The 20,561-nt window shown below is 39.4% G+C and overlaps 2 protein-coding genes across 5 annotated transcripts in view; one reads left to right on the top strand and one right to left on the bottom strand.

The window, feature by feature from the left end:
* The window catches only part of ARNT (aryl hydrocarbon receptor nuclear translocator), a 79,450-nt gene extending 70,550 nt beyond the window's left edge, over positions 1-8,900 (bottom strand). For 2 of the 4 annotated variants that reach the window (XM_043576198.1, XM_043576196.1), the window contains exon 1: positions 8,716-8,887. In XM_043576198.1, the coding sequence (XP_043432133.1) occupies positions 8,716-8,740 (25 nt within the window). In that variant the 5' untranslated portion in view covers positions 8,741-8,887. Of the gene's footprint in view, positions 1-8,715 lie in introns of all 4 variants that reach the window. The other 2 variants (XM_043576194.1, XM_043576195.1) reach the window with 2 other exon arrangements.
* Positions 8,901-16,348: 7,448 nt separating this feature from the next.
* On the top strand, positions 16,349-16,726 carry LOC122479644 (spindle and kinetochore-associated protein 2-like). The gene has a single exon (XM_043573421.1). The coding sequence runs from the start codon at positions 16,349-16,351 to the stop codon at positions 16,709-16,711; it is 363 nt and encodes a 120-aa protein (XP_043429356.1). The 3' UTR covers positions 16,712-16,726.
* The last annotated feature ends 3,835 nt before the right edge of the window (positions 16,727-20,561 follow it).

Here is a 20,561-nt window from a genome sequence, read left to right on the forward strand (position 1 = left end):
TTACCCCCTCCATCATAAAAATAACTACTCTTCTGACCTATGTTTATTATGGATTAATTTTGCTATCTTTATCTTCAAATCATCAGAATCATATGGAATATATCTGGCTTCTTTCACACAGTATTGCATCTATGAGAGTTATCCATATTTTGCAAAATAGTTTATTGCTGTGTAATATTGTTATGCAACTGTGTCATAATTTATTTTATACATTCTATTGTAACTGGACCTTTGGATTGTTTCCGGTTTCATACTATTATGAATGAAGTTTTTATGAACATTCTTATATATGTCTTTGGGGAACACAAATATGTATTCATTTTTGTTGGGTATACACGGAATTTAAACTTCTGGGACACATGGCAAACATATGCTTCATTTAGTGGATACTTCCAAACTATTTTCCAGAGTGACCATACCCATTTACACTCCTATCAGCAGTGTATTGGATTCCGGTTGCTCATCAGTCCTTCTAATTTTAGCCATTCTGGTGTGCACTGATGGTTGAAAATGTATCTCATCATGGTTCATCTTTTTAAAATAAGTTTATTTATTTATTTTGAGAGAGAGAGAAAGATTGAGCAGGGAAGGGGCAGAGACAGAGTGGGACAGAGGATCCAAAGCAGACTGTGTGCTGACAGCAGAGAGCCCGATACAGGGCTCGAACCCACAAATTGTGAGATCATGACCTGAGCCAAAGTCAGACTCTTAACCAACAGTCCCCCAGGCGTCCTGGTTTATCTTTCCCTAATGATGTTTACCTTTAACTAATGATGTTGAACACCTTTTCATAAACTTATTATCTGATAAAAAAAGAAAAGAAAAGAAAAGAAAAGAAAAGAAAAGAAAAGAAAAGAAAAGAAAAGAAAAGAAAAGAAAAGAAAAGAAAGAAACTGCCCTAATTCCACCCTGTCAAAAGACTGATTTGTTCTCTGGAGAGTATAAATCATTTTGATCTATTTGCCCTAGTCGGGGGAAACCAGGCAAAGCTGGAAGTGAGAGTACCATACTGAAAACAGGGAAACTAACAGCAGTGTATGCAAAATGGGTGCTTCACTCTTCCCTTGCTGTACTGCCTCTTCCCTGTATTCCATGTTTCCTCTTGGTTTACTCCTACTGGTGAAGAGTATCCTCTACTAAGCTCTTGAGAAACAGTGTAAGGGAGAGCTTGGATATATGAAAACATCTTTCTTATATTTCACTAACTGATAGTTTGCCTAGGTATGCAATTCTATGTCGGAAATTATTTCCCCTAAGAATTCTGAAGGCATTGCTCCATTGTCTTCTACTGTCGGGTGTGACTACTGAGAAGCAAGACCAATCTGATTCCAGATTCTTTTGAACTGACCAATTTTTTTTTCTCTGTAGCTTGTAGGATACTCTTTGTATCTGATGCTGAAATCTCATGATATTGTGCCTTGATGTGGGTGTGTTTTCATTCACTGGTCTGTCCCCTTCAATTTGAAAACTCATGTCTTCTACTGCTGGAACATTCTTTTAAACAAAAACAACAAAGCTTGGTTAAAAGAGATGAAAATGGTTGTTACTGGGGAGAAGGAACTGAGAGAGGGAGTAGAGGACTGTTTTTGTAAGAAATCACGTAAAACTGGGGCGCCTGGGTGGCGCAGTTGGTTAAGTGTCCGACTTCAGCCAGGTCACGATCTCGCGGTCCGTGAGTTCGAGCCCCGCGTCAGGCTCTGGGCTGATGGCTCAGAGCCTGGAGCCTGTTTCCGATTCTGTGTCTCCCTCTCTCTCTGCCCCTCCCCCGTTCATGCTCTGTCTCTCTCTGTCCCAAAAATAAATAAACGTTGAAAAAAAAAAATTTAAAAAAAAGAAATCACGTAAAACTAAGTCTTTAAATATATGCATGGATAATTTTGATTAAAATAACAAACATACATTTAAATGTTTAAATATATGTATTTTAATTCATTTTTTTAAATTTTAATATTTCTTCATTTTTGAGAAACAGGGAGAGACAGAGCACAAGTTGGCAAGGGGCAGAGAGACAGAGAGAGAGAGAGACACCCACACAGAATCCAAAGCAGGCTCCAAGCTCCCAGCTGTCAGCACAGAGCCCAACACAGGACTCGAACTCATGAACCGCAAGGTCACAACCTGACCTGAAGTCAGATGCTTAACCGACTGAGCCACCCAGGCGCCCCATTTTATTTCATTTTTTTAATGTTTATTTATTTTATTATTTATTTTGAGAGAGAGCATGAGCAGGGGAGGGGCAGAGAGAGGGGGAGAGAAAGAATCCCAAGCAGACTCTGCACTGTCAGCACAGAGCCTGATGTGGGCTCAAACTCACAAACCGTGAGATCATGACGTGAGCCAAAATCAAGAGTCCAACGCTTAACCAACTGAGCCACCCAGGTACCCCTAAATAAATATTTTAAATATATTTACATGATTAAAACATTTCATATGTTTAAATATACGTATGTTTTATGGAGGAGAAAAAAAAGATGACGTGATAACCAATCAGATAAATACATGAAAGAACCTAAAACACCTCTAGTTGCTTAGCCTGGGGAACTGGAAAAACTGTGACAGTCGTGAAAGACACAGAAAAGTCAGGAAGGGCAACACATTTGAAGGAAATGCTTGTGAGTATATACATAAATAGCATATTAAATATTATTCAAATAGAGATAGCTCTTAAACAGATGAAAATATAGAAAGGAAGTTTATGTGAGAGAACAGGAATAAAAACTTTTGAGAATTTTTTTTAAGAATCTTTAATATAGGGGTGCCTAGGTGGCTCAGTCAGTTAAGCCTCCGACTTCGGCTCAGGTCACGATCTTGCAGTTCACAAGTTCCAGCCCCTCATTGGGCTCTGTGCTGACAGCTTAGAGCCTGGAGCCTGCTTCGGATTCTGTGTCTCTCTGTCTCTCAAAAATGAATAAATGTTAAAAAATATTTTTTTTAAATGTTGACAATGTAGACGAATTGCCAACAATCAAATTGTCTCTACCCCCTACTAGTTATGAGACTTTAGACAAACCACTTATTCACTCTGTGAATCCTCATTTCCTCATTTGTAAAACAATAATACATACCTCATAAGACTGTTGCAAAAATTAAATAATACATACATATATATGAAGACTAAATGAAATAATACATTTAGAATAACTGGCATATATTAATAAATGCTATTATAAATTAATTCATGATGTTAATGACTTTATTAGTACTACCTTTTCAGAGATATTTTCATGTTAACAGTGCATAAAGATATGAACCCCAACATTCATTTATTCAACCAATACTCACTGAACGTCCTAGGCACCACTGGGAGCAGTGGAGAGTATGGTGAAAAAGGAAGGTAAACATCCTGTTCTCATGGAACTTAAATTCTAATTAATTGTAAAAGTCATAAACTTTGTCCATTCAACTACAGTGAAAATGTAGAGGGGAAAATGCAAAATGAAAAAACGATGAAGAGGGGCACCTGGATGGCTCAGTCGCCAGAACATACAACTGCTGATCTCAGGGTTGTCAGTTTGAGCCCCACAATGGGTGTAGAGATTATTTAAAAAAAAAGAAAGAAAGAAAGAAATGATGAAGAGATGTAAATTTAGAGAATTAATTTGGAAACTGAGAGACGTTTCTAACATACAGAATAGCCAACAAAACAAAAAGTGCAACCTGGTCTATAGTAGGAACTTAATAAATGTTTAATCATTCCTAAAAATAGATGGCTCTACAAGCAAGGCCTATCACTGGGTGTGCATGATGGACCCACCAGATACAATCCAGCGAGCTCAAGCCTTGGATTTCAGAAAGGTCTTAAATGTATTCTTTTACTGGGGCGCCTGGGTGGCTCAGTGGTTGAGCATCCAATTCTTGATTTCAGCTCAGGTCATGATCTCACAGTTCGGTTCATGGAATGGAGGCACCTGTTGGGCTGTGTGCTGACAGCTTAGAGCCTGCTTGGGATTCTCTCTACACCACCCCCTCCCACCCCTCCCACATGTGCATTTGCACACACATACATGCTTTCTCTCTCTTTCTCTCTCTCAAAACTTAAAAAAAAAAAAACCCAGAAGTTTTTTTAAAAAATGTATTCTTTTTCTGTTCCATCTAAATGAAATCTGCTATACCACCATAGATAGAAATGTTACCCTTGCACCCCTACATAGGATTGTACCACTAAGGAATTAACCTTTAAAATAAATACTGTGAGTGAACAGCTTGAAGGAAAAAAAAAAGGATGGCTCCGAAAACAGTTTCCACTATCAAGGATTCAAATTTTACTAGTTTTGGAATGAAATACCCACAATATGTCATGACCTGAGTAAAATCAAGGGGAAAAAAAGGGTCTGTTTCCTTGACTATTACAATTTAGTTTCTGAAGATCACCACTTGGCGCTATGAAAGTCCCTACTGGGGGCGCCTGGGTGGCGCAGTCGGTTGAGCGTCCGACTTCAGCTCAGGTCACGATCTTGCGGTCTGTGAGTTTGAGCCCCGCGTCAGACTCTGGGCTGATGGCTCGGAGCCTGGAGCCTGCAGCCTGCTTCCGATTCTGTGTCTCCTTCTCTCTCTGCCCCTCCCCCATTCATGCTCTGTCTCTCTCTGTCTCAAAAATAAATAAACGTTAAAAAAAAAATTAAAAAAAAAGAAAGAAAATCCCTACTGTTATTGCCTTAAGAAAGTCATCAACAGCAGAGAACCACAAAAAAACTTTTCATAAAACATCCATAAACAACATATTGTTCTCATCTGTTAGTGGATTGAGTAGAGGGGTAGGGCTGGAATACAAAAACTAAGATTAGAGACCACTATTTTATAACAATAAGAAAATAGAGTTCCAATAATGCAGTGGTATCTACTTCTTAATTTCTAAGAAAACAGAAGATTCCAGTTGATGCCACAAATCTAAATCATAGATCTGCACAGATCTAATATGCGGATGAAGGTTCTTTTTAAAAAATGTTAATTGTATCTCAAATGCTGAATTAGTAAATTATATTTAATATACTTTTCATGGGAATGCAAGCTGGTGCAGCCACTCTGGAAAACAGTATAGAGGTTCCTCAAAAAACTAAAAATAGAACTACCCTATGACCCAGCAATTGCACTATTCAGTATTTATCCAAGGGATATAGGTGTGCAGTTTCTAAGGGACACACGCACCCCCCATGTTCATAGCAGCACTATCAACAATAGCCAAAGTATGGAAAGAGCCCAAATGTCCATTGATGGATAAATGGATAAAGAACATGTGGTGTGTGTATATATATATATATATATATATATATATATATATACACACACACATATATATAGTACATATATATATGTATATATAGTACATATATATGTAAATATATATATACTATACACACACACACACACACACACACACACACAATGGAGTATTACTCAGCAACCAAAAAGAATGAAATCTTGCCATCTGCAACTACGTGGATGGAACTAGAGGGTATTATGCTAAGTGAAATTAGTCAGAGAAAGACAAATTTCATATGACTTCACTCATATCAGGACTTTAAGAGACAAAACAGATGAACATAAGGGAAGGGAAACAAAAATAATATAAAAACAGGGAGGGGGACAAAACAGAAGAGACTCATAAATATGGAGAACAAACTGAGGATTACTGGAGGGGGTGTGGGAGGGGAGATGGGCTAAATGTAAGGGGTACTAAGGAATCTACTCCTGAAATTGTTGTACTATATGCTAATTTGCATGTAAATTTAAAAATAAATAAATAAGTGGTAAAAAAAAAGAATAAACAACACTTTTGTAAAAAAGAAAATAATATACTTTTCAAAAAGTTTTTGCAATAAAGTATCTTGACACCTTGACTTTATACCACATAAATTCCTTTTTTCCCCTATCTGAAAAAAGTAAAAGTAATGGGTAAGAATTTTGTTAATTAATGTTTTCAAAACTATAATTTAAATAGTTGAAAAGAAAAATTCTTCCTAAATGTCAGCCTCACAAACCCAAAGAGTGTTCCTTCCTTTACCTTCCACTACATTCTCCATCCACAATAAGTGGTACCTAATAGCACAAGAGGAGGTGTCTACTAACAAGAATACCAGAATCAAGGGAAGAAATACCTACACTCCTACACTTTCATTCACATCTCTGGTGTGAATACTGAATTAGAAGTCAAATACCTGCTCTTTCCCCAACCAGCACCTTAGCCAATGCATTACGAATCATGCATGCAATTTAAAAAGTGTTCCTCAAAATTGTTAGTGTTCCAGACAAAAAACAGCCAGCCTACCTTCATTAACTACCTACCCACCCACTTCTACTTGCCAATGTTAAGTAGAATTAGTGAACAATAACAGAATATGGGGAATTATCAATTCATGCAAAGAAAAAGGCATTATCGCATTAGACCTATTACTTTAACATAACTCATAAGAGAGTAGAGTATAAACCACATCTTACTCTACTTGTGATCCAGCACCATGTTAAGACATAGTGAAAATGCAAAGGAACCAGGTTCCCTGCAAGATACGGAATGGCCACCAACAGTCCCTAAATCATACTCTATGTACAATTGACACGATCTTCACGCATTATTAACACTGCAGATGAACTTAAATGAACCTTAGAAAAGTTAAATAATGATCACAAACATCTTTTGCAGACATATGTGAAGATGGAATTAGCAAGAATTGGAGGGAATCTTAACAAAAAGCAGAAAGATAAAACAGAAAAAAATCAAAGAAATAGGTATAATGTCTCTAGTCCCTAAAATGGCTCTGAGGAAAGATTTGACCATGCAATAAAAAATTCCGACCTGAAAACCATTTACTTTCTTTTCACTGAGCACAGTACATTTCCACCCTTGTCCCTCCACTCAGTCCACATATCCCAAAACACAGCAGGCTATAAAAGTCCACAATGCATCTATGACCGCTTCCTTTTGAAATAAAGAGGCAAAAGAAGAAAGGAAGGAAGAAAATACATTTTCTAATTTAATTATCAGGTGTGGAATGTATCAATAACTTGGAAGAGATGTGAGAATGTTTCAACATCAAAAAGGAAATCTACAAAATACAGAAACAGGCTGTCAAAGGATATTAAACAAAACTAAATGTTTCATCAGCAAGGATTCTGCACAAATAAATACTATTTTCTGCTTCAGATTTAAGCTGATATTGATCAGCTAATGAAATGTGGTCAAAAGACTGTCATTCTGGTCACTGTTGTTTAAAAAAACAAAATAAAGCAGCCCCACCCACACTGCTGGAAAAAAGCTTCTGACATATGCACTAAACTTGTTTACCAAGGCCACCTCTTAATAAGAGAAATGCTTTGCAACTTGACTAGGGTTATGTAACTATTTTGCAATGTGTTATCAGTTTAAAATCATGTTTATTTACTCCCTAGTTTTAACACATAGGTTATTCTTCTATAAGGTCAGGTGGCCGTAATAATAGCATCTTTCCAATTTTATTCCATCACTCAGAACTTCCCACAATAGAACTTTAGCCATTAATTTTATCTACTTTTCCTCTAAATTTTTTAAAAGATTAAATGATATTGACATATGACAAATTAACTTCTTTAAATAGCTCTGTTCCCAAAAACATGGTAGTAAAGGTAATAAATTTGATAGTGACAACTTTTATAGCAAAACCTGGGTACCACAAAATAATACTGCAGTTCACAGACATGGAAAAAATCCAATTTCAGTTTCAAGGTGGGAACACCAGTGAATCCCTTCCCCTGCTGTATTTTCAAGCAATTCACCACCAACTTCTGGCTTCTTTTTTAAGGATTTTTTTTAAGGATTTTATTTTGCAAGAGAATCGCCAAAGTCTGCAAGGTAAACTAGGATCCCTAAAATGAAATATTTCCCAGGGATAAATAACTGCAATATAGTGGAAAGAGGAAGAGGACTAGGAATTTAGAGACCTCATCTGCACTACACCCCACTCCATCACTTAGACATGATTGGCTAGATTTTTGTTGTTGTTGTTAATGTTCAAGCTCCCCCTTTAGAAGAGATGTTCACTGAAAAATGACAAGGAACTGAACTTTTCTTAAAGAATGGGGACTGCCTCAGTCTACACCAAACAAGATTTAAACCTGGGGTTCTTGCTGTAGGGCAAGATCTGCCTGAACAACCATTACTCAAACTTCAGTCCTCAGCAGCTAAAGATACTAGAGGCACTAAATACGTGAATGCCAGTTTCGAGGGGGGGGGGGGGGGGGTACAGCCTAGAGAAACAGAGTATCCAAAGATTTTTTATTTTAAATGTAAATGTTTAAACGTTTGGAAGTTTAACACTTCAGCTAAACAGCAAGGCGGTCCAGTGTTTCTAAACCCGAATTACTTTTAAGGTAAAAACGAGCCATTCTGCCCACAGTCATTCTGTATCAAGCCGTTCCGCGGGCAGACTTGAAAGACGACCACATCGCACACCAGCACGCAGCCAGCAGAGGGGAGGCAGGCCAAGCCCAGCGCGGGGAGCCGCTCCAGCAGCACTCGCCCCACGCAAGTCCCACCCGCACGCTCCCTCCCTCCACCCCGGGTCTCCCCAGTTCCCTAGGTCGGCCCCTCCCCCCGTTCCTCCCCTCCCCCACAACCCCCTCGCTGTCCCCGCGTGTCCTAGCTCCCTCAGCCCCAACTACGGCCCCTCAGCCCAGGGTCTCCTCAGCTGCCAACCTCTTCAGCCCCTCTTCCTTTGGAGGCGCCCCAGCCCTCCTTCTACTCACCCGGGTTAGCAGCAGTCGCCGCCATGGCCGCAGATGCCACTGCCGTCGCACCACCCCCCTCCCAGTGGGAGGAGCCGCCGCCACCGAACTGGGGGAAGGGGGAGGGGAGAGCCACTCCCCAAACGCGGTACCCTACAGCCGCCACCGCTACCGCGGAATCTAAGATGGCGGCTGCGGCAACCCCCCCCCCCCTCCCCCTTCGGCCCCAGCCCCTGCGGAGCACAGACCCCACCCACAGAGTGGGTGGAGTCATTCGCCGAGACCCGCCTGCTCGGGGAAACTGGCCAATAGAAACGCCAAGAGGTAGGGCCGGCCACTGTGCCTGCCGGTTCATTGGAGGAGGGGCCCTGAAAAAGAAGTCCAGCTGTCTCTCTAATCCCGCCTCCTGTGCGTCAGAGGTCAGTGATCAAGTGACGTCAGTGAAAAAACAATTTTACTAAAAAGCTTCGCTAAGTGGTGGTTTCGCTGGCTGACCGCTGTGCAGACGATTGGTTTTGTAAATCTTCTTTAGATTCTCTAATGCTTGAACTTTACCCAGTGATTTGTAATCCTTTCTAGAGTTTTTTTTTTTTTTCTCCTTTAAGGATCTTTTCCCTGGTGGAAAAAGTTCAATAACTAATTTTTGAGTGCTTGCTATGGAACTGGTAGTGTAAAAGGATCTGGGCATTTAAGGTCTGGTAAGGGAGGTAGATACCTACTGCGAAAACGGGAAAACGGAAGGCAATGTATGCAGAAGTGAGTGGGATGACTTCCTTTGGTCAAACTTAGGGACATACTGATGGGATTTTAGTAGGGAAGTGCTAAGATGAGGACTGAACAAATTTTTTAATAATCGGAAAGCATTGAGCATTCTCTCCAGAAGCTGTCCAAACTGTTTTATGTGTATTTACTCATTCGGTCCTCACAACACAGTGATGTAGATTCTATTATTATTTCCATTTTGCAGATAAGGAAACAAGCAAAGAGATTAAGCAAGTGATAACCAACTAGTAAGTAATGGTGTGCGAGGCAAACTGGAGAAGTTTGACTCCAGGGACATGTTTTAGCACTACAGTTTTAGCTCACCTTACATATCTTTCACAAATTGTTTAATATAAATTTAATTCGAATTTTAACAGAAACTCCGTCATGCTATTGAGCATCTTTGCATTCTTATAGGTTATATATGTAACACAAGGATTACATTGATCCATTTCTCTCGTTTAGTTAACAGCACAGTTTATCTTAGCTGAGGTAGCTTAACATAATTTGTATATTATTGTTTACATTTGTTAAATTAATTTTTTCTTTGTTGCTATTTTGTTGTGTTGTATTTCCAATTCATCATAAAAGAAAAATCATCCACTCAAAAGAAGTATATTGAAACATAAGAAGTAGTGATAAAAAAAAAAGTCACAAGTACAGTATTTCAATTCAAAATTGTGTAGTAAAGCTAGGGGCATCTGGGTGGCTCAGTTAGTTAAGTGTCTGACTTAGGCTCAGGTCATGACCTCAAAGTTCCTGAGTTCAAACCCCAAGGTTCCTGAGTGCGAGCCCCACATTGAGCTCTGTGCTGACAGCTCAGAGCCTGGAGCCTCCTTTGGATTCTGTGTCTCCCTCTCTGCCCCTCCTCAGCTGACACTCTATTTTCTTTCTCTCTCAAAAATAAATAAACATTAAAAAAAAAAACAATCAAAATTATGTAGTAAAGATAGCCAGCTATTAAACAAGATCGCAGTTTAGGGGGCACTTGGGTGGCTCAACATTTAAGCAGCCTAACCTTCATTTTGGCTCAGGTCATGATCTCGTGGTTGATGAGACCGAGCCTGGTTTTGGGTTCTATGCTGACAGCACGGATACTGCTTGGGATTCTCTCTCTCCCTCTCTCCCTCTCTGCTCCTTCCCTGTGCACACACAAGCTCTTTAAATAAATAAATTAAATAAAATAAATAAATAAATAAACAAATAAATAAATAAACAAACATTTTTTTAAAGTCTGCAGTTATATAGACTGTAAGTTTTGTGCCTTTTCATGTGGTAAATTCATCCAAGCAGCAATAAATAAATGAATAAATAAAAATGTAAATAGAAAGTACAACTATGAATAACTAAAAACTGGATTTTATTGGGCCAGCAATCCATTTGTCTATTGCCTGCTACATTTTGGCTGTTAGGAACTTTTGTCAGTGACTCAAAAAGCCATCAAAGCTTTCAAGTCATATTTGAACCAAATACAATGACCTCATTGCCATGTAAAATGTATTTTTCCAGAATGAATGCAAAATAATGTTTTCCAGTATGAAATAGATGAATTTGTGGATAAAAAAGATCAAGTTACATCCCTGGTTTAAAAATGGCAAAAGTCATTTTGTTTCAGCAATGCTTGTACAACTAGCTACAAAGTTAACAACATGGGAATGCAAGCTGGTGCCCTCACGCTTGAAAACAGTATGGAGGCTCCTCAAAAAAACTAAAAATAGAACTACCCTACGACCCAGCAATTGCACTACTAGGAATTTATACACCGGATATAGGTGTGCAGTGTCTAAGGGACACATGCACCCCCATGTTTACGGCAGCACTATCAACAATAGCCAAAGCATGGAAAGAGCCCAAATGTCCATCGATGGATGAATGGCTAAAGAAAATGTGGTATGTATATATATATATATATATATATATATATATATATATACACACTCTCTCTCTCTCTCTCTCTCTCTCTCACACACACACACACACACACACACACATACACACACACACACACACACACACACACACACACACACTGGAGTATTACTCAGCAATCAAAAAGAATGAAATCTTGCCATTTGCAACTACGCGGATGGAACTGGAGGGTATTATGCTAAGTGAAATTAGTCAGAGAAAGACAAAAATCATAAGACTTCACTCATATGAGGACTTTAAGAGACAAAACAGATGAACATAAGGGAAGGGAAACAAAAATAATATAAAAACAGGGAGGGGGACAAAACAGAAGAGACTCATAAATATGGAGAACAAACTGAGGGTTACTGGAGGGGTTGTGGGAGGGGGGATGGGCTAAATGGGTAAGGGGCACTAAGGAATCTACTCAAATAATTGCTGCACTACATTCTAATTAATTTGGATGTAAATTTTAAAAAATAAAAAATAAAATTTAAAAAAGTTAACAACAAATGTTTTGCTTAGAGAAAGTTTAACAAGCTTTTGGCAAAAATCCCTAATCAAGTACCACACAGAATCATGGTATAGAGCATGAAAGGGCAATATTAGCCCTGTACTTGTTAACAGTGGACACCACCAATGTACATAATATGAACCATTTCACAGCATATATGCAGTACATAAGGAAAAATGCCCAGAAACTTCCTGTTAGGATTATCATTCAAAATCAGAGTTACACTAATTCTAAAAGACATATGCACCTGTGTGTTTACTGCAGCATTATTTGCAATAGCCAAGATATGGAAGCAATTCAAATGTCCATGGACCTATGAATGGATAAAGATGTGGTATACAATGGAATATTACCATAAAAAAGAATGAAATCTTGCTATTTGCAACAACATGGGTGGATCCAGGGAATAAAATGCTAAGTGAAATAAGTCAGTCAAAGACAAATACCATATGATTTCACTCATATGTGGAATTTAAGAAACAAAACAAATGAACAAAGAAAAAAAGAGACTCAAAATATAAAGGACAAACTGGTGGTTGCCAAAAGGGTTGGGGTGGGGGGGAGAGAAGTGAAATAGGTGAAGGAGATAATGAGTACACTTCCTCTGATGATCACTGAGTAATGTATAGAATTGTTGAATTACTGTATTGAACACCTGAAATAACACTGTATGTTAACTATACTGGAATTAAAAAAATAAATAAAAATTTGTTTAAAAATAAAATAAAAATCATATATATTTTATACATTGCTAAAGTATATGTCATAGTAAATATAAGAAAAAAGAAAACTTTTGAAAGGATGCACAGAAAACCATTACCTATACTTAGTTCCAGGGCAACAAATTGGAGTCTAAATGGGAGAAACTCTTAGTTTCCACTGAATTTTTTTGTAATATTTTGAAAGGTAAAAAGCTTATATGTAGGTCTGGAGAATGCTAAGAGAAATAAAAACACTGACACAGTAAAAAAGAAAAAAAAATTGAAGTTGCAGAAAAAGACCTTTTCATTTAGAAAAACTTTCATTTAACAAGGAATTATTTTGGGGGCGGCTGGGTGGCTCAGTCGGTTGAGCGTCCGACTTGGGCTCAGGTCATGATCTCACGGTTTGTGGGTTCAAGCCCCACATCGGGCTCTGTGCTGGCAGTTCAGAGCCTGGAGCTTGCTTGGATTCTGTCTCCCTCCCTCTCTGCCCCTCCCTCACTCACGCTCTGTCTCTGTCTCTCAAAAAATGAATAAACGTTAAAAAATAAATAAATAAAGGGGCACCCAGGTGGCTTAATCGGTTGAGCATCCGACTTTGGCTCAGGTCATTATCTCACAGCTCATGAGTTTGAGCCCTGCGTCAGGCTGTGTGCTGACAGCTCGGAGCCTGGAGCCTGCTTCAGATTATGTGCCTCCCTCTCTCTCTGCCCCAACCCAGTCGCGTTCTGTCTCTGTCTCTCTCAAAAATAAATAGACATTAAAAGAGTAAATAAAATAAAATAAAATAAAATAGAATTATTTTGTGAGGTGTGAGAAAGTCTGAAAAAATATCTTGGGATCAACACTGATAGAGTTGTAGCCTTGGGTGAGGGAAGGCCATTATTTCTACAAAAAAGAAAATGTCAGTCCACTTTCTGTTTTATTCAGGGAACAGTTGGTAGCCAAGGAGTAGTTCTCCTGAGCCTGCTTAAGTATAGAACAAATTAGTAAAAACTGTAAGTATAGTAAAATAGCATCCAGTGAGCATAATCTTTGAAAAGAAATGGGTAAATGGGGGCGCCTGGGTGGCGCAGTCGGTTAAGCGTCCGACTTCAGCCAGGTCGCGATCTCGCGGTCCGTGAGTTCGAGCCCCGAGTCGGGCTCCGGGCTGACGGCTCGGAGCCTGGACCCTGTTTCCGATTCTGTGTCTCCCTCTCTCCCTGCCCCTCCCCCGTTCATGCTCTGTCTCTCTCTGTCCCAAAAATAAATAAAAAACGTTGAAAAAAATTAAAAAAAAAAAAAAAAAAAAGAAATGGGTAAATGTTAGAAGACTTTTTTCTTCAGTAAAGTAAGGGGCAAGTAATGGCGAAGATGCTGTCACAAGGGCTGGAGTAGAATATCCCTTTTCTACTATACAGATAATACTAACAAAAAGCATTTTTTCCAAGTAGATTTATCTGAGAACCATTTTCAGTATTTTCACTAACTTGAATTTATGATTTCAAGTTAAAAATGCCATGACTTTTAATCTTAAGAACAAAGTATCAGGATTTTGTAAGAAAACCAGACAGTTGTGCAAATGCCTGACCACCAAGAGTTTATGATTTCCCAATATATGATAATTTTATTTCTTCACTGGAGAAAAAAAAAAAACGAATGACACATTATTGAACATGTTTTAACCACATCAAAATGTCACAACTGAATGGGGGGAGAAAAACTTTTCAAAGTTGAATGTAACCCATACAACTAAATACAACTCCTGCTCTCTCCCAAATTGAAACATTCCACTTTTGAGGTTGCGGTATGCTGTATGCCCTTCTACACATGTCCTTCAGTTAGAAACCCTACATCAGGGCACCTTGGTTAAGCAACCAACTGGCTCAGGTCATGATCTCACGGTTCCTGACTTTGAACCCCACGTTGGGCTCTGTGCTGACACCTCGGATCCTAGAGCCTGCTTTGGATTCTGTGTCTTCCTCTCTCTTGACCACTCCCCCACTCATGCTCTGTCTGACTCTCTCTCTCTCAAAATGAATGAACATTTAAAAAATTAAAAAGAAACTCTTAAGCGTCCGACTTCAGCCAGGTCACGATCTCGCGGTCCGTGAGTTCGAGCCCCATGTCGGGCTCTGGGCTGATGGCTCAGAGCCTGGAGCCTGTTTCCGATTCTGTGTCTCCCTCTCTCTCTGCCCCTCCCCCGTTCATGCTCTGTCTCTCTTTGTCCCAAAAATAAATAAACGTTGAAAAAAAAAATTTTTTTTTTTAAAAAATTAAAAAGAAACTCTACATCATACAAAGTCCATGTTAGATAAAAAACCATTCATTCAGAATGACCTGATGATAGCCCCACTCATTGCAATATCTGACAACCCACTGTGAATTCAGATTTTCTAATTCTAGTAGAAATGAAAATTAAGAAGTTGATTAAGAAATAACTGGGGCACCTGGGTGGCTCTGTTGGTTAGGTGTCTGACTTTGGCTCAGGTCATGACCTCACAGTTCACAAGTTCAAGCCCCACATCAGGCTCTGTGCTGACAGCTCAGAGCCCAGAACTCACTTTGGATTCTGTGTCTCCCTCTCTCTCTGCCCCTCTCCGCTCACGCTCGCATGCTTGCACACACGCTCTCTTCTTCTCTCTCTCAAAAATCAACACTGTTAAAAATTTGTTTAAAAAATGACCTATTGCACATGTTTTCAGCTTACCAATATTAAAGTTACTATTGCTATTATTAATTTTTTACCTGTTACAAGTTGTTTTGTTACCTTGATAATGATGGCAAGGCAGTTTTTTTAATTATTTAAAATGGTGATCTGCAGATGCACCAGTTTTAGTGTCTCCAGATATAGTTACCAGATTTAGCAAATAAAAATACAGGTTGCCTAGTCAATTTAAACTTCAGATAAATGACAAATGACTTAAAAATTTTTTTTAACTTTATCTATTTTTGAGAGAGAGAAGAGAGACAGAGTGCAAGCAGGAGACGGGCAGAGAGCGAGGGAGACACAGAATCCAAAGCAGGCTCCAGGCTCCAAGCTGTCAGCACAGAGCTCCATGCGGGGCTCAAACTCACAAAATCATGACCTGAGCCAAAGTCCGATGCTTAACTGACCAAGCTACCCAGATGCCCCACAAGTGACTTTTTTTGGTAAAAGTATGTTCCAAATGTCGCATAGGACATATTTATGTGTTTTTAAACATTCATCTTTCATCCAGAAACCCTACTCCTGGAGGTTAAAATTTTAAGGAACACTGATCCAGGTTTTTTTGCGGGGTGGGGGGGGCAGGGAAGACTGCAGGCAGAAAATCCACTTAGGTAAGTAGCTACTGCAGAAACCCAGGACAGCAATTACAAGGATCTGACACAGGTCAATGAAACTGAAAAGACAGTGATTGCCACAAGTACCGTTTTTGACAAATAATCAAAAAGGTTTGCCATGGAACTGTACGTGTATGGAATGAAAGGAAGCTGTGACGTCAAAAGAAGGATTTGGGATAATATCAATAACAGAGATAGGGGCTAACTGGAAGTTCAGGTTTGTTCTGTTCATATTTATTTGTTGGATTGGTTGGTAGGACAGCCAGGTAAAAATGCTTATTAAGCATATGAAATCATAGGGCATCTGCCCAAAAGAGAGGTTGGGACCTAGATGTAAACTTCACCAACTGCAAGACACTGTGGTTTCATAGAATGCTAGCACCTTAGTTAAAAGAGAGAGGCTAAAGGACACAAAAAATGCCTCAAGAAATGCCTGTTTCAGTCTGAGGAATGTCAACTATTCAAGATGGAGGCAGAGGTCAACAAGATGAAACTGATGTTCCAGAAAGCTGACTCTGATCCAGATTACATTCAGTACAGACCAGAATATGAAATCAAGACTAATCATCCTGAGTCAGCAAGCAAGAAAAATCCAGTTACACTCTTAACGGAATCATTAGCAATAAAGTCTCAGTATCAAACTTTGTATGCATGCTTTAAGCCATTAGCTGTTGGGCAGAAAGAGACTAAGAGCTGTGTTTGTGCCACTGTCCTTAAGACTACGACCATAATACAAGAACTACAAAAGCAAACAGACTTGGAGCTGTCACTGTGGACTAAAAAGAAAACTGTGGCAGAGCAATTAAAATCTCACATGTCAGAGTTATGAAGAAATGGACTTGCCAAAGAGAACTCTCATGGAGAAGAGATCCATTCCAGAAAATTTTAGGAAGATGTCTTTTCAGCACTTGATGACTAGAGGTAGGGGGATGGGAAGGAGATTTGGCTTGACTGACTGGATAATTGATGCCTTTCACAAGATAGGGGAACATAAGAAGGGCAAAGAGTAATCAATAAAGTTCAGCTGAAAGGATGGGATGGGAATAAAGGGATTTTAAAAATATATGCACACACAGGGGCGCCTGGGTGGTTCAGTCAGTTAAGCACCCAACTTCGGCTCAGGTCATGATCTCATGGTCCGTGAGTTTGAGCCCCGTGTCAGGCTCTGTGCTGACAGCTCAGAGCCTGGAGCCTGCTTTGGATTCTATGTCTCCCTGTCTCTCTGCGTCCTTCCCACCGCCCCCCCCCCATTCATGCTCTGTCTTTCTTTGTCAAAAATAAGTAAACATTAAAAATTTTGAAAAATATATGCACACCCACTTAGTCTTATAATTTCAGACAAGGAAGTTTAACACTATTTTGCATCTGTTTTTGTATAATTGGGATACCATAGATGTCTCAACCTACTGTAAGAGAATATTTATGCACCATTTATGCAGTCAAACGTGAATGGCCATGCTTTGGAAATTAAAGGATAGAAAGAAAAAAAAGAAAGAAAGAGAGAAATGCCTATTTCAGACGATGGAAGAAGGAAGAGGCAATCTGGAAGAAGCAAGGCAATGAAGCAAAAGGAATTTCGAGATAAAAGATTTTGGGGAATAGCATCACGTGTTCAGAGATGAGGATGAGCAAATCTAAGGAGAGTAGATGCAGCAGAAACCATAGTTGAGTGAGTGAGAGTGTACAGAAAGTGAGTAAACGTAGTCAGATAGCTGGCATACAACACCTTTTCAAGAAATATGGGGGCACCTCGTGACTCAGTCGATTGGGCATCCGACTTGGGCTCAGGTCATGGTCTCACCGTTTGTGAGTCCAAGCTGCCGTCAGCACAGAGCCTGTTTCTAATCCTCTGTCTCCCTCTCTCTCTGCCCTTCTTCCACTCACACTTTCTCAAAAAATAAACATTTAAAAAAAACACTAAGAAATATGGCAATGAAGGGGCACCTGGGTGGCTCAGTTGGTTAAGCGTCCAACTCTTAATTTTGGCTCAGGTCATGATCTCACGGTTCGTGGGTTCCAGCCCCACTCTGGGCTCTGTGCTGACTGTATTGAGCCTATTTGGGATTCTCTCTCTCTCTCTCTCTCTCTCTCTCCCCCCCCCCTCCTCTATGTGTGTGCACACTCTCTCCATCTCTCCAAATAAATAAAAACTTGAAGGAAGGGAGGAAGGAAGAAAAGAAGGAAGGAAGGGTGGAAAGAAAGAAAGAAAGAAAGAAAGAAAGAAAAGAAAGAAAGAAAGAAAAAAAGAAAGGCAACGAAGGCAAAGTAATCAGATAGTAGCTGGGATGGGTATGTAGAGTACAAATAGAAAAGTATGTCTACAGACTGAGCTTGTGAAAAGCGTTGCAAATTAAAGATGAAGAAAATATATATGCCTGAGAAAACAAGTAAGACCTGGTGCTGGAGGAGACCAGCAGATAGGTTAGGCCGCATATGGACATATTACTCTCAAAAAACCAAGGCACATTTTGCTGAAAATGTGTAAACATTTTGAAGTGGAAGAAAGAGAGGTGTTGACTCATACACAGTGGCTTTGATGCTCAAAGAGTTAATAGGTCAAACTTCTGCTGAGAACAAAAGGTAGAAATGCTGTTGGTTCTAGCTACAGAGCTGTGGGTAATTTGGGGAAGTGTATGACTAAGAATGTATACATAAAGTGATGGTCTACTTCTCTGAGACCCTAAAGTCAGAAGGCATAAATGTTCATGAAACTACAGAGCATTGTTACTACTTGGTCTGCCAATATCAGAAGCCAGAGGTAAGGAAGTAAACTGAGGAATTTACCCAGGATTAGAGAACAGGTTGACAAATTAGGTCAGTATCTTGGGGGTGGGAGATTCTAGAGCTGCAGAAGGAGATGAGACTGGTCAGGGAAACAAGAGAAGCTAAGAGAGGTTATGGGGCTGAGCAGAAAGGTTAAATTCTGGAAGCTGATGTTGATAGCACCTTCAAATGTGAGGGAGTGGGAGTGTCAAAGGATAGAAACTGAGAACATATATCACAAAAGTAAAAATATATTGTCAGTATGTGTGTGTTTATGTATATATATAACCTTTAAATCAATGAATAAGAGAGGAATAGCCCAATGACAAGAAGAGAAAGGATAGGTACAGGATATCTGAAAGTGATGTACAAACAAAAATTCAAATACCATACTAATGAGGGAACTGCAAGGGTTTTTTTTTTTTTTATGTTTTTGTTTTATTGTTGTTGTTTTATTTCTGAGTGAGAGAGAATGAGAGGACAAGCAGGGGAAGGGCAGAGAGAAAGGGAGACACAGAATCCAAAGCAGGCTCCAGGCTCTGAGCTGTCAGTGAAGACCCCAACGCAGGGCTCAAACCCACAAACCGCGAGATCATGACCTGAGCCAAAGTCAAATGCTTAACTGACTGAGCCGTCCAGGCGCCCCAGAGAAATACAAGTTTTTAAAAACTGAGATGTTGTTTTTGCCTGTTAGCTGGACGAATATTTCAAAGATTGAAAGTAACCTATATTGGTGACACTGGAAAAATAAACACTTTCATACCTATTTTGTATATTACAATAACCTTTCTAGTGTGTGACTTGGCAATACCTGTTAGTATTCTAAATATTCATATCCTACAACCTAGCATTTATATTTTTACCATTTTGAGGAATTTATCTCACAAAAACATTTCCACAAGTGCTCAGAAAAATATGTGCAAGGATACCCATTGCAATGTTGCTAAGAAATTTGAGGGGCTGGGGCGCCTGGGTGGCGCAGTCGGTTAAGCGTCCGACTTCAGCCAGGTCACGATCTTGCGGTCAGTGAGTTCGAGCCCCGCATCGGGCTCTGGGCTGATGGCTCAGAGCCTGGAGCCTGTTTCCGATTCTGTGTCTCCCTCTCTCTCTGCCCCTCCCCGTTCATGCTCTGTCTCTCTCTGTCCCAAAAATAAATAAACGTTGAAAAAAAATTAAAAAAAAAATTGAGGGGCTTCTGGGTGGCTCAGTTGGTTGAGCAACCAACTTTGGCTCAGGTCATGATCTCACGGTTTGTGAGTTCAAGCCCCTTGCCCAGCTCTGTGCTGACAGCTCAGAACCTGGAACCTGCTTTGAATTCTGTCTCCCTCTCTCTCTGCCCCTCCCCCACTTGTGCTCTGTCTCTCAAAAATAAGTAAGTGTAAAAATAATTTAAAAAAAAAAAGACATCTGAAACAACCCAAATGCCCACTAATAGTGAAAAAAAATCAGGGATATGTATGTAATGGAGTACCTACATACTTAGCAGCCATTAAAATGAATTAAGTTGATCTAAATGTATTAAAATAGAAAGATGTCCAAGGTATATTATTAAATGGGGAAAAAAGCATAAAATGAGCATTATCTTGTAAATGATAATAATTATAATAAATATAGAAATTAAAGCTGGAAAAATCCACTAAACTATTAATAGTTTGTCTCTGGAGCATAGGATTAATAGGAGATTTCTATCTTTTGGTACATATTTCTGTAATGTTTGAAGGACATCTATAATTATAAAAAAAACAGAAATATGCAGCAATTTTGTTTTAAGTTCCATCACTAAACAATGGTAGCTATCATAATGAGCAGCAAAGCCTGGTTTTGTTTCAGACTTTAGTTTTTCCTACCCTGAAAACTGAGAGGTAGTACCCTCACCTCTCCCACACAATTTGTGATTGTATGGTCAGGGGCAAGAG

The sequence above is a fragment of the Prionailurus bengalensis genome, chromosome C1 (assembly GCF_016509475.1).
Source record: "Prionailurus bengalensis isolate Pbe53 chromosome C1, Fcat_Pben_1.1_paternal_pri, whole genome shotgun sequence".
NCBI lineage: Eukaryota > Metazoa > Chordata > Mammalia > Carnivora > Felidae > Prionailurus > Prionailurus bengalensis.

Excerpts from the sequence above, each read along its gene's own strand:
- LOC122479644 (XM_043573421.1), top strand. The coding sequence starts at position 16,349 with ATGGAGGCAGAGGTCAACAAGATGAAACTGATGTTCCAGAAAGCTGAC.